The sequence below is a fragment of the Nannobrachium achirus genome, assembly GCF_963921795.1.
Source record: "Nannobrachium achirus genome assembly, chromosome: 23".
NCBI classification, from domain to species: Eukaryota; Metazoa; Chordata; class Actinopteri; order Myctophiformes; family Myctophidae; genus Nannobrachium; species Nannobrachium achirus.
This window is the reverse complement of record NC_137830.1, coordinates 30,241,221-30,256,092: the sequence shown is the minus strand read 5'-3', so window position 1 is coordinate 30,256,092 and position 14,872 is coordinate 30,241,221. Positions and strand designations below refer to the sequence as shown.

The 14,872-nt window shown below is 41.8% G+C and overlaps 1 protein-coding gene across 1 annotated transcript; it reads left to right on the top strand.

Annotated features, from left to right (window-relative positions):
* Positions 1–228: 228 nt before the first annotated feature.
* depdc4 (DEP domain containing 4) lies at positions 229–12,974 on the top strand (the record flags this gene model as incomplete). Its single annotated transcript, XM_080754609.1, has 9 exons — positions 229–307; positions 4,241–4,673; positions 6,343–6,494; positions 7,126–7,321; positions 7,967–8,217; positions 8,722–8,864; positions 9,637–9,762; positions 11,873–11,951; positions 12,650–12,974. The coding sequence occupies 9 exons, from the start codon at positions 229–231 to the stop codon at positions 12,847–12,849; spliced, it is 1,659 nt and encodes a 552-aa protein (XP_080610735.1). The 3' UTR covers positions 12,850–12,974.
* Between the last annotated feature and the right edge of the window lie 1,898 nt (positions 12,975–14,872).

The following is a 14,872-nucleotide window of genomic DNA, read 5'->3' as shown; positions in this document are numbered from 1 at the left end:
TAAAGGGAAACCAGCCAGAATCAAGGAATGGAACTAGCCGTTTTAGAAAATGTATTAACTTCCTCTACAGATTGGACAAAATAACATTTTATTCACAGACAAACGTACACAAAGTACACAAAAGGTGCGTTAGGTGGCGACAATGAACCCTCGTCCCTCACCGAAAGACCCCATAGAAGAAGAACCGCATACATCATGTGACGTCATATCCTCCCCCATGTCGTGATGATGATGGCGGTGGATTTGACTCCTCGCTTCAGAAGGCTGAACAGTCAAACTCGGGGTTTTGGTGAAAATGCTCCTCCTGGTACGTACAGCACAGCGTAGAACGTGTCAGATTTTATCCAAACGTATTTAAAACAATTAAATGCATGCTACAGCTTCTTATTTGACCAGTGTAGTCAGAGGCTGTGTCCGAAATCCACCCTATTCACTAATGTAGTGTACTAAAATGGGGCTCCGCCATTTTGAACTAGTGTCCGAATGTATAGTGAGCATTTTTGTACCCTAATATAGTGTACTGAAGTATCCCACAATGCATTTGGATTTGTAGTGAGGATTCGATGGTCACTATTCAAGCGCTATTCAAGCCCTGCCGCCCCACAATGCACTGCGCTACGGCCGCTGTCTCGCGCTTTGAGCACGCACATGCGGTGTGCACGCGCACACGCACACTGCAGGTTCGTCTCTGCGTCTCTGCATGGCAGGAGGCGTAGCCACCTGTTGCTGAGCAAACGCAACAGAAGCGCTCGTAGCAGAACCACCGGCTAAAGAAAACAACTGTCCACAGCATTGTCACCAGAGAACAAAATTTGCTTTTCATCATTTAATGATGAAAACAGCTCTAAAGTTGTTTATGAAGAGAACATACGAGAATAGACGCTGGAGGCTTTTGTTTTTCGATCTTTTCTTCCCAACCTTCCACAGCTGATAATAATCATGATAAAATAATGTTATTTAAATTAGCAAGAATAACCTATTTTATCACAAACATGGGTGTATGTCTGCATGTGAGACAAATGAATGTGGCATAAACATTATTCATTCATTGATTCACCAATGAATGAATACAATTTAAAAAATATATATAGGCCTATACATTTTTTAACATTATTTTATTGAATTGTGATGAATAAAAACATAATTATATTTGGCCTATTTCTCATAATAACAACGCAACATGTTGGTATGTTATTTCCAATCCACATTGGGGAGTTGATGTACAAGCTCACAACGTGTCGCTTCGCCCCCTGTTGAGAGCTTGTAGATCGGCTATTAGGTGGGTTTAGGAATCACGCATTATTTATTGCTCCAAAAGCCAGCGCTAGAGTGTTTTAACTGTGCGACAGCGATGACGCAACCAGATGGCGACGGGGTAGTGTCCGAAATGCGCTGATTTGTTCACTACTGTAGTACACTACATCTGGATCCCTCATTTAGGGTTAGGGAGTAGGGAACGTGTTCCGCATTTCGGACACAGCCAGAGAGTGTAGTGGCGTCGCTAACCAGCAGTGTCAGTGTGTGTCACACATTGACACTGCTGGTTAGCGACATGAAGAACCATGACTTTCACTTCACACACTGTGTGAAGTGAAAGTCATGGTTCTTCATGTAACGTCAGCTTATTTAATAGTGGTGGAAAAAGTTGAATACTGCCATATAGAAATACTCTCAATATTGTGAGTTTGTAGATAGGCTATTTTCAAAATGTATATGGGACTGGGGTTACTGGATGTTTTGTAATAATCAAAATATACAAAGTAACTAACTAAAGTTTTCAAATAAATGCAGTGGAGGAAAAAGTACAATATTTGTATCCAAGATGTAGTGGAGTAGAAGTAAAAGTACTGGAAATTGGAAATACTCAGGTAAAGTACAAATATGAAAGTGTACTATAGTTACTCTCCACCACTGTTATTAATACACATATTATGAATTGTAAAAAACAGTTCACCTCTACATTAAAATTAAATTAACGACAAACCCATCGAAACAGGGCAGGCAGGGAAACATGCAAGATAAGGTTAATTGTTTGTTGTCACTGTTGTGCCAAGGTACGTCAAAATGTAACTATTTATGTAACCTGTATTTTAAGTTACTTATACTACTAGCCAAGACAAGTTATTGAAAAGGCTAAAGAAATGCAGTTAATATAGTTCATTTATATAGTCCATGCACATCACATTCACAATGCCATATTGGCTATGGCATTAACTTAACCAGCTCCCAGCTTCTTTCAAATTAAATAAATGTATGACCAAAACCAAATGCTCCGAAATGTAGTTTATAGTTGGTTACATTTATCTATTAGATTTGGAGTCTTGATGACCATGGAAACCATAGTCATAGGCTGCGTCAAACGTATGTTAGTCACATGATCAAACTTGTACCTAATAATCAGATGTTCCTAACTAGTACTGTATTTACCAACAGGTGGTATCCTTCTAATTGAGACAGAGGGAGCCATTGATTTGGGACAATGCCTTGCATGTCTCAAAGTCTGTCAAAATAGATGATCTACAAGCTCAAAGGCTTGATTTGGAGCTTGTAGATCTGCTATTTCCACAATTTTTATCTGGTGTAAACCAGATCTTTAAAGAGATGAGTTTGTGGCGAGACATTCAGGCGACATTCAGGCGACCTATTTGCCGATTGGCTGTCCATGTCACATGGTAACCGAGCTAGTTTCATGATTGGGAGCGGCCCTCCAGACGATGGGGGGGGGGGACATAACTGCATTAGGGCCAATAGCAGGGGTGTTTACTGCTCCTCCAGACGATGGAATCCTGGACTGGTGTAAGGAAATATTTTGTCCAGCAGGGAGCACCATTCCTTCACACTGAGGCGGTGCCTGGCTTATACAGAGAGAATCATACACCTTCATTGAAACAGCAGACCTGCAGCTGGCTAGCCCGCTTGTGATAAATTAAACAGAACAACGTGAAGCCATGTGACTTTTCTTTTTTTTTAACTTGTAACCGTATTTCTCTATTGCAGTATTGATACTTGTAGTGGCCAGCCTGCTTGTGATAAATGAAACAGAAGAAAAGAGAGGCCTATACCATTAACATAACATTAAATGTTAACAGTACCATATACACATTAAGCAACATTATCTGTGCATAGAACGAATGCATTTGCGGCTCTCATTCTTTGTGTTATGCAACCAAATGTTTATTATACATCCATGCATTCATACAACTGCGAGTCTGCCGCTGCGTGCTTGATTTGGCTGTACACGCTGACTTGTTCATCAGGAAACATGCTCCCTCGTCGATTGGATTTTACAAAACAGACCCGCGTCGTCACATTGAATCCTGTTTAAGAAGAGCTTAAAACACAACTTTCTAATGTTACATTGATGACGTGAGGAACGCTAAAGTCGTCTTGGTTACATAGTAGCGAAAATAACAAAGCTCAGAGTCGCAAATTCAATGATCGCTGCATCAGCACACACAAAACACGGGCGTGAGAGAAGTAAATGAATGAAATGGACATCACGTTTAGCCGATTCAACGATTCCAAAAGTCATACGATTGGAAGTTATTGCTACATGCGGCTACATGCGTCTCATGCTGGTTTTGTTAGGCAACAGCCAGGGTCCAGGGAGTGCACATAATTTTAGAGAGGCATGGGCTGACATTTCTAAAAGGGCCTTTTCATACGGATAAAGGTTAAGGGCTCAAGCCCCTTTTGCTGTATGTGCGCACGTGCCTGGCGACCAGCGCATCACATTACAGACTTATCATTTCAATCCGTTTCTTTGCAAAAACACATTTCTTTTAGAAAACATTTGTATTCTTGTTTCTCCGAGTGTTATGGTTTTTAATGTGTAAATATAGCACTTTATTATGGGGAAAAACGTGTGTAGGCCTATTTTCCTTTTTTAAATCGCTAAAATAGCGCATTTTTGAACACATTTCCTTAACGGTTAACGGTTAATTAACTGATAAGGCCTGACGGTTATCGGTTAAGAAAAAATCTCCATTTGGCCATCCCTAGACATAATAGCCTACAGTAAGTTAGAATATTATGAAATATACATGAGAAAGAACACCAACACTAACTTCAACACACCAATACACCAGATTTTAAATTGACTGTGTGTCGATTCTTGTTTTTTAAATATATGAACATTTCTGTTGATTATGCAAAGAATTATCGCAATTATCTAAAATAATAGCGATTAGGCGATGTTGTAATAATTGTGTGACAGCAGGCCCACATGTGTCCTGTCAAGGATTTTCCGGTCCCTTCCGTGCGACCCAGCTGTGGCAGAACATCATCCAGGCCCTCCAGAGCCAGGTGGAGGTGCGGCGTCGCAGGAGACACCTGCGGCTTCACGCGGAGTGCTTCGCGGGCTCGGACGCGGTGGACGCCATCCTCAGCCACCTGATGCAGAGCGTGGTGTTCTGCACCAGCGAGGTGTCTCGCCTCAAGGCCACTCGGCTGTGCCATGCGCTGATGGAGGCCAAGGTGTTTGAGCCGGTCGGCACCAAGCTGTTCCGCCGAGACAAAGAGGTGGCCTTCGAGGACAGCAGCTCCAGCCTCTACCGTTTTGTGGACTGCAATGCGTTGCCTGGCTCTGCCACCAGTGCCTGTGGCGCTAGCAGTGGCACTGAAAACATGGCGCCCGAGGGACTGGAGAGAAGGAAGAACAAGAGAGTGTCCAGGTAGGTCAAATGTAACAAGTAGGGATGCGGTATCGGCACTCGTGGTATCGGTACTCGCCCCGATACTGGCCTATTTTGCGGTATCGGTACTCGTCCGATACTGCTCACAAAGCGCCCGAGTACCCTGTGTGTTCCGCCACTTCGCCTTTCTCTCTCTCTCTTAAAGTATCAAAAGTAAAAATACAAAATGTTTGACCATAGCAGATCTAGAAGATCATGCACAGTACAGGAATTTCCATGGGCTAAACCTGAAAAAAAAAAAAGTGAAATGTGTGGCAGTTGTGCCATGTTCTGGGAAAGCAATGCAATTTAATGTGTTGTATACAGCCAGAAAGTGAGGAACATCTGATAAAAAAAATAAAAAAATGAAGTACTCGTACTTGTACTCGGTCAGCAAAAAAGTGGTATCGGGACATCCTGCCAGATCGATATATCAGGCATTACTTGACTTATTTCAAGACATTGTTATGGGCATTCATGCAGCCGATGTGTCCCGACTTTTAACGGTACTAACTGTAGTGCATCGATCGCGGGTATTGTCCTGCCAGTTCTTGCGGCAAAGTGGTGTGTTTGATGGCAAACATACACAGTCATACACACATACGAATGTAAAATCCTGCCACAAAAAGTTCGGAAATCTAACTTTGGTCGATTATATCTCCCCTTTAATAAACCCAAATGGTATTGTGTTTTATATCATTTTTATTGTTGATTTGTCACCTTTACAACAAGGTACAGCTTGTAAGCATTGGGCATTCGAGGCATGAGCTACACAGCCAAACGTGTGGGTAGCGCCGACCCAAAATTTGCCAACATTCGGTCCATTATATCCCCCCTTTAATTGTGCCAAATGGTATTGTGTTTGATATCATTGTTATCGTTGATTTGTCACCTTTACAATGAGGTACAGCTTGTAAGAATCGGCATTCGTGGAATGAGCAACACAGCCAAACGTGTGGGTAGCGCCCCTCCAAAAATGGCCTGGCAGGCCTGCAATACTGTTCTTTTGGTGTTCCTAACCCTTTGTTACTTGGGGCATTGAATGATTGCACTCTCTCACAGTAATAAGGAAAAGAAAAAACAACACATATTGGCAATTTTTACACTTTGTTAATGTTAAGCTCGGTGTCAGGGAAGCCCAAAACGAGAGTAAATGCCAGCAGAACAGTATATTGCAAGCCATTTTGGCATAATTCTGGTCGGCGCTACCCACACGTTTGGCTGTGTAGCTCATGCCTCGAATGCCCGATGCTTACAAGCTGTACATCATTGTCAAGGTGACAAATCAACGATAAAAATGATATAAAAATACAGTACCATTTGGGTTTATTAAAGGGGAGATATAATCGACCAAAGTTAGATTTCCGAACTTTTTTCTTTTATATATATATATATTTATTTTTAAAGATTATTTTTTTTTGGCTTTTTATGCCTTTATTGATAGGATAGTAGACTGACAGGAAATGGGGAGAGAGATGGGGAATGACATGTGGCAAAGGTCGTCCAGATCGGGAATCAAACCTGCGACGCCAGCAGGCATCATAGCCTAGTATGTGGTATGCGCCTTGACCACTAGGCCAGCGGGCGCCCCCGGATTTCCAAACTTTTTGTGGCAAGTTTATATTAATGTGCAATATATTACTTGCCTGCTTCCACGTTCTGTGCCTAGGTTAAATGAGCTGCGGACCATATCTAATCCCCTTGCAGTCGGGCCTTCAGACAGGAGGGTCGAGAGGCTCCTAAAGACGATTAATCTGCATCCCTCCCTGCCCCCACGTCTCAACTCGGCCTCTTCCTCCTCCACCTTCATCTCTAAAGCTGGTAAGATTCATCCAGCCTCGGAGACTTGTGCCAGTGATACGTTTTTACATTGTATGCACTGTAAACTCAATGTGCTTCACATTAAAAGCCTTATTAAAACAAATGGCAGATCCACAAGTTCACAATGCATTTTTCATTAAGACATGTGAGCTTATATATCTGCTAATTTTATTTTATTTTTTACGTGTCCACCCAAAAATGACGGATTCCAGGTTGGAAGTGGATAAATGACAACAAAGGAAAAACTAGACTGCACTTTGTCGAGGTGCCAACTTGCTTCTTGGGCATTCGTGGCCATGTATGGCCTACATGTACGCCAGCAGAGCGCGCCTTGCTATTTATATTTCAGGTCGCACTTGTTGTTGGTGACGTCACCAAGAATGCTGGTCCCTCATTGGCTGTTGAGGGTGACGTCACCAAGAATGCTGGTCTCTGATTGGCTACGGGCGTAAACACAAACGGATACGCGACAGATACTCCACCGAATGCAGCACTTGCGCACTCTGTTTGCACAAGTAATAAACGTATACAGAGATCTAACTGCACCACCCACCCACTACACACATTATATTATATATATAAACCTCATCCATCCATCGACACCTCTTTTCACATTCCTGTCTCTCCATAGTGGTGGATGCAGTTTGGAGACAGCAGACTCTGCTCCAGTTGCTGCAGATAGTGGAGCTTCCAGTGCTGGACTGCATCCTGACCTCCCCAGCCAGAGCCCAGGCCTGCGGTGGCCCCCTGGGGTCCATCCATCCAGACCTGGTCATCTCTAACACCTGTCTGGACAGAGAGCTGCCCCAGAGCCTCAGTTTGCCCCAGTCAGTGCTCCAGTTGACTCATGTCTTTGATCGGTGTTGTGAAATGAAAATGAAAAACGTTGAGTTGCAGACAGAAATCTATGGTACAAAGGCGTCCAGGTGGCAGGGTCCGATTTCTTCCCAGTGGTGCCTCTGGTTTGGGAAGACCGCAGGGGAGTACGTTCTCTGTAGTTGCACTACCGACTACTACAGTATAAATTGGTCACAGCGCCTGTTCTGCTGGGAGCAGGACTGGGAGGGATAGCATTTTTCTCCACATGCGTTACGCCCTCCCGGGGGGAATCCTGAAAAGTTGTGGCGGGTGACTTTATGTGTATCGGAGGATATGTGGATAACTACACCCTCCCCGATTCCAACAGCAGGGGTTGGCAGTGACCTGGAGTATGCACAGCACACATGGGGAGAATTGGCATAACTCCCAACCCCCTGCCCCCACAAACACAGAGCATTGGCACATGCATAATTGTCAGTGTCACAGTTTTCACCATCATTCGGAAACCATTATTGTTTTCTCCGTGATATATAATAATTCCAACTATATTTTTGAATGATGGTTGCTTTTAAAAAGGTCAAGCTGATTAATGATTATTTTTGAGCTGTCTCATCCAAGGTTGCAATTTTGATAGCTTAGTTTGTTTTCCTCAGGCTAGATGGGTGGCTGTCGGCGGCTGCCGACTGCCTGGAGCTTTTCCCAGATCAACTGATTGTAGTGGCAGGAGAGCAGCTCCGCCAGCAGGGCGGCGCCACCAGCACCTCAGAGGGAGGCCAAGAGGTGACCTGCAGACACAAGAGGCTGCTGTTTGACACCATGGCCAAGCACTACGGTGGACAGGACAAGTCACCGCTGCTCTCCGGACGCTATCTGGACGTGCACGTTGCCATACTGGATTTGTTGAGTAAGATATGGAAAGGGTTTTGATTACAGTTTGACTTTTGTTTTTTGACAATGACAATCGGAGATACTATCACTCGTTCTTGGTGGTGTGCTTTGGAGCAGGTTGTGTGACCAGTGTCTTCTACAGTGTCTTCTAATGTTGTACAGTTCATGACGGTCAAGTAAAGAAAAAAACGTGCTACAAAGTACTGTAACAACTAGGCTACCAGGTAAACGTCAAACCTGGAATGTGTCTAAAAAACAACATGCTATGTAAATATAGATAACATATACTTTATTTGAACGAAATAGCCATCTGCATAATATACTGTAACTAATATCTATAGAAATTGACAACAAAAATTATACAAAGAAAGAGAAATGCTAGGCGGTGACTCCGGTGAGATAGCATTTGAAGACGGCTTGGGAGCCAGGAGGGAGAAGAGTCTAGGAAGAAGTGATCTTGTCTTCGAGGTATGGGTGTATCATTCATGCCATTGATTCCTTGCTGCTTGCTTCTTTACAGATGGGGAGAAGATGGGGGAAGCAATCAAGGCATCTCAGCTGTGTCTGCGACTGCTAGATGTCAGTAACAGAGATGAGCTGCGTAGACTCCTCATCTTCATGGCCACAGCAGCTCAGCCAGAGGCCTGTCGTCTGCATAAACAGGTAACCCGCACACCAGCCTCTCATCTGTAAATACAGCCTTATGTGCCTTCTGATGCAGGCTGACACTATATACAGCAACACAGTATTTCTACATTGTAGTAGACTATGGAAAGACAATGCTTTGCACATGCAACCACTGATATTTCATATTTCTTGTTTTTCTACATCTTGAAAACGCACATGCTACAGACACATTATATTGTTGCTGTTATAACCTTGTGTTGCATGTCTAAAATAGTTACTTTTCAGGAAATGGGATGAAATAACTGGTGTTAACGCGCACGCGGCGGCCCCCGTTCGCGGACGTTAAGTCTTGTCTTTCACACGGAGAAGAAAGAATGCAGCCACGATGATTTGTGTGTATCGTAAATTGAAAACGGGTGGCCCAAATAATCCATATGGGAAAAGAAGCAGAGATAAATCCATGTTTGTGCAGGAGCTTGTATACAAAGCAATGAGGAAAAGGAAGTGAGCATCATGAGAAATTAATACAAATTTAAAAATAGCCAATCTTCAAGCTCTTAGACTCGTAGGTTATTTTTGCAACTTTCGTGTTCAAAGTTCAGATTAATTTATGAAAAAAACTAAAGGTCTTCCCAACAGTGTGGTTGTTTGCTGTGATTTCTTTTTTTTTCCCCAGACGGATCAAAGATCAACGGATGTTCCAGCAAACTTCCAACATTTCAAAGTGTTTAAGTTTGTAACCTGTGGTGTAAAATATTTATTTTCTACGTTTTCTTTATTTTGGTATTGTCTATTGACTCGCTGTTAGATGGACAACAGGGCTTTGGTCATCCGTACTTTCCAGAAGGCCATTGTTCAGAACAACGAGCTGACCCGAGCCCAGGGCGAAACCCTGGTGGTCTTTCTCATGGACAACCACACACAGCTCTTCAAGGTCTGTTCTACTCCTTTTAAAATCAGTTAACTGCAGACAAGACACATTTAAAGTCCAGTAGGGTCAATCTAACTATTAATTTACGGAATGTCTGTCCGCGTGCTGACATCACTGATACTAAACATTGTCACCGCCATGTTAACAGATGCATGTTGAACCAATGCCCGACATCACTGACTGACATCATGGAACACATATATAGGCATAAACGGGTGAAACGGTCTGCATGCTGACATCACTGATATTAAACCAGTGTTGCCACCATGGTAACAGCCGCATGCTGAAACAATGCCCAAATAATGTCTGTCTGACATGATGAAACAAGTGACCAGATTTGGAGATGACTGACATCACTGACCGACATCACTACAGTGCCCAAATTTGGAGATGACTTCACAGACTGGCCTGGACACCGGTATGGGCATAAAAGAGAGCCAGACAGACAGAGATAAGAGATCTCCATATAATGTATGGGCATGAAAGGGACACAGACAGACAGACAGACAGACAGACAGACGGATACAATGGTTATTGCACAACTGGACGTCAATGCTGACTATTCTGCCCGACGGGCAACGGTCTGGGTTCTCCAACATTACTTCTGTGACTCCTCAGTGACATTCAATCCTTCATATACTGTGCACACCCCCGGGCACAGGACTAGTAGACTATTAAAAAAAAGAGGACATCCAATCCAAGCACAAAAAATGTGGAGGAGAGGAGTTAAAAGTTTAAAACAAATTTCATTCTGTAATGTATTCTATAATTCTATAATAATTACTGTATAAAATAACATTTGTTCTAAACCTTAGCTCCTCTCCTTCACATTTTTGAATGCTCAGATCTCCCGGTTGGCCTCTGTTTTTTTCTCATCTATAGACTATTATCTAATTATTCTGTGCTTTATAACGGTGATTAAAAATGTCAGCCTTTTCACAGCATGGCTCCTATAGGGCAAGCAGTCTAGAAGAGGGTTTGTCTCTGTGTTATCTGGCTAGGCTAATCTCACAAACCACTGGACCGACGAATGCTAAATTTGTTGTGCACACTACCAGTAGGCCAAGGAAATAACGAGCCAAATAGTCTTTCCAGTTTTCAGATGGTGGCATACATACCCGTTTCCAGATTTTCCTGCAGTAGATTTTAATGAGAAACACGCATAAAGGTGTCATTTGTGTTGCTGCTGCCAGGCAGGCCAATTTAAACAAACTAGTCCTTACCCGTCTGTAACAGGGCCAGTCACCCCCCCCTCCCCCGCCCCCCCGCCTGCACGCGCGCGCGCACACACACACACACACACACACACACACACACACACACACACACACACACACACACACACACAGATGGTTAAACATGTTGCCTCATGCTAGATGCAGAATAGATAAGCCTCATGCTAGATGCAGAATAGATAGTAGATACACCATAAAAATGCTAATATACAGCAAACGATTTGTGAAAGTGACAAACGGGCTTCACAGTTATGTTAGGTGTGTTCATATGCTAATGGTGATGCGATTTCAGATCAATTGCTCCAGCCACTGAGGAGAAACGCTGTTTCAGACAGACAGATTTTTGGAAAAATGCTAATATACAGCAAACGATTTGTGAAAGTGACAATCGGGCTTCACAGTTATGTTAGGTGTGTTCATATGCTAATGGTGATGCGATTTCAGATCAATTGCTCCAGCCACTGAGGAGAAACGCTGTTTCAGACAGACAGATTTTTGGAAAATTATATGTTTGATGAAGGACACTGTACAGGAAACCGGTATGCCACCTTCTGGAGACCTGCTGGGACCAAAAGAAACTATAATCTACAGTAAAACCTCACAATGCGTCACATTATTTAATTGATTTGCTGACTGACCATGTACACTGCAGTTCCTGCTTTAACCAGAGCACACACTCCTGGTTTCTTGTGTGAAAGCTATATCTGTATCTGCTGTACATACAGTAACACCAGATGTTGTTATTGTGTCCCATCTCCAAATTATTGTTTGTGGAGTTGAATGTTGTGATATCACTTTTGTCCTCCTCACCCTTTGGCACAAACCTTTTTACCTTATTTATTATTTTCACTTTCACTCTCTATTTGCAATGGCTGCAGACTCCTACATGCCTGATTGAATCAGTGAGGAAGACCTTACAGACAATGCAACAAGGGAGAGACCGCGATTCCTTTGCCAGTAAGTCACAAGACTTGACAGACTTGAATTCTCATGCATTTTTCTCTTCAGTGGCGTTGGTATATCACACATTTAAATTGTTTAACGTTTTTGTGACGAGCTAGGGGATCTGTATTTCCAGCTTCGAAAATGGCAAAAAAGAAAATGGCATATCTAATATAGTAGATCTGCTGTTTTTTTCGAACTTTCTGCCCATGTTGAATCTCGCCCCCCGACCACCCCCATATTACAATAAGAAAAGAAAAAAAGAAAACTAAAAGGATAGCCATTTGCCTTTTGCACGAATTCATGCATAGGAACTCATGGAGCTCAGCTCCCAGGGTCTGCATTTAAAAAGACAGAAAATACAGACAAGACATAAAGAACAGACATCCTACAATACTACACAGTTTATCCTACAATACTCTTAAAAAAGATGAAGTAAAATTAAGGAGTACTTCATATTGTTTCTTTCATTTTGTTTCTAAAAGGTAATTCAGTACTTCATATTCTAACTAAAACCAGTGATGTGCAATCATCTAAAAGTGCAATCATAACATTTTTAAAACGACTGAAAGCAAGCCTTCAAAAAAAAAAAGTAAAGAGGAACTCAACTAGCAAAACTAAACTGGAATTGAAAACAATTAAATTGAAATTAAATTAAAAACGAATGAAACATGCTAAGCTATAATAACCTTAGTTTCACCCTTGTGTCGCAGCGTTCACCTTCTGCCAGCAGGTGACAGCCCAGCAGTACGAGGACCAGCGTGAGGCCACCACCCTGGAGAATCTCAAGCAGCTTCTCCGTGACATCACCCTGAATGACAGCATGGCTGTCAAGGAGAAGAAGAGGCTGGTCAAAGAGTTCCAGAAACACCACCCTGTGGTTTTCCTGCAGCACTTCTCCAGCACCTTCTAAATCTATGGGAGCGGGGTGCTATTACGACGTTTGATAGTTCGACATGACATTTGTCAGACGCTGGTGAATGCTAACCTGGTGAATGCTACTAGGCCTAACCTTAACCCTTACTCTTGTAACCTCAGTAAAACTATGCCTAAACCTAACCCTTAGTCGAACTAATGGGATGTCGAAATATCTAGATTTTAACTAAATCTATACCATAGCACAGAGGGCTCGCCACAGAGACCATTCTGCTCCCCCAATATGCAGTCAAAACCTCTGTCAATTTATCTGCGAGTGTAAAGATGGATCCTTATTATACAGTTGTGTCCTGAACAACCTATTGGTTGGAGTACTGATGGTAGAATAAGTGACTTGGTGAGAGATCGCTTAAGACAAATTAAAATTTAGCTTTACAGTATTCCTTACAATCCCACATATTTTAACCACTTAAACCCTAAAATCTAGATACTTAGTCGACTGGGATCCCATATCTCTTCCCCTGAAAATAGCTGATGTGAGCTCATAGATCTATTTTTGCAGAATGTTTGCCCCAGAATAGAGGCTAGGATTCAAGTGGTTAAAGTATAGTATAGTTTTGTACTTTTTCTGGTTTTCATATGTCTAGGAGGTTGACAGTACTTCATAAATAAGACCCCCCGGTGTGGTTGTTATGAGCAATTATGTATTCCCTTTTTATTTGGGGTTTCTTCCTGGAGGCTGACACCTTGTGGGTCAAAAGTCATCCAAAAACAGTGATTAAATGACATCATATAATCATCCCCTACCCCTTTTACCATTCACCCAACACTGTGGGTGTGGCTAACTTCAGGTGGGTCACCACCCACCTGAACAACCAGGCATTTGTATCAGGTTAGCTTTTTGGTCAATCGTTGGATTAAAGTCATTAAGTAATTTTTTGACAATGCTTGAAGAGGTGAAGGTTGTCTTTGTTACATCTTGTGTACAGGTACATAAGAGCCAAAATACTTTTCTTCTGCTTCCTGGTGACATTGCTGTTCCTGCTCACCTGACTTGGGAACGGTGGTCACCAAGTGCTTGACTTTATAGAAAGGTTAGACAAAAATGTGTTAGAAGTCTGATTCTTTGTTTATGTGAGGAGAAGGCATGTTTGTCTTCTGAGATGAATATTTGAAATTGAAAGGTGTGAGTAAAATTGTTTAATTGCACAGTTTGGTTGTGCTAAGTATTTATGTTGTCTACTGGACAACTGAATTTCCCCCTTGGGATAATAAAGGTATCTATCTATCTATATTCTAGCAGAAGTTTACTCAAGAAGAATAAATAGTAGACATTATGTACTTTCAAAAGAAATAGGAACTGAGGATATGGGTAAATGTAATGTGATTCTTATGAGTCAACTACTTTATCTGGGTTTTGTACAGTACATGGCAAATTCTGAGGCAATGTAGCTTTTTTCAAGAAATGTTTCAAATTCAATGCATATCAAATGGAATTCATTAACGTTTGAGCAATTTTATTTTGTTCTAATTATAGCGTTTGCTTACTTAGGGGAAATACTGTTCTATGTAGGTAGCACTACATGTATAGGTGAATGCTGGATACTTAATTTATTTCTGTCTGAGGTGAAGTAAGACATTTTATCAAGAGATGTTTACAGTGAATACAGCAATGTGTTTGTAAACACAGCTGAGTTGGAATTATGTAATTTCTCTTGAATTTACGGGTTTGTAATTTCTGTTTTGTTTTATTGATTCCTAATATTAGTTCTGGACTGAGGAATTTGATTAACCTATACTTGAAAATAGGTTAATGCATTGAAAGGGCTTCAACTGTTTTTGTAACATACCTTCAGGCTACACAGTAATGTTTTAGTTCAAACTATTCATTAAAAAAATGTTTTGCTTGTCAGATATCACTTCACTAATCATGGTCTTTAATTAGGATGCACTTTATCATGTTGAAACATGCCTTACTTGCTTTGAAATAAAAGTAAATTTGATGTTCATAAGTTTCAAACTCAAAGACTCAATTATTGAAATGAATTAAATTAGGAAGA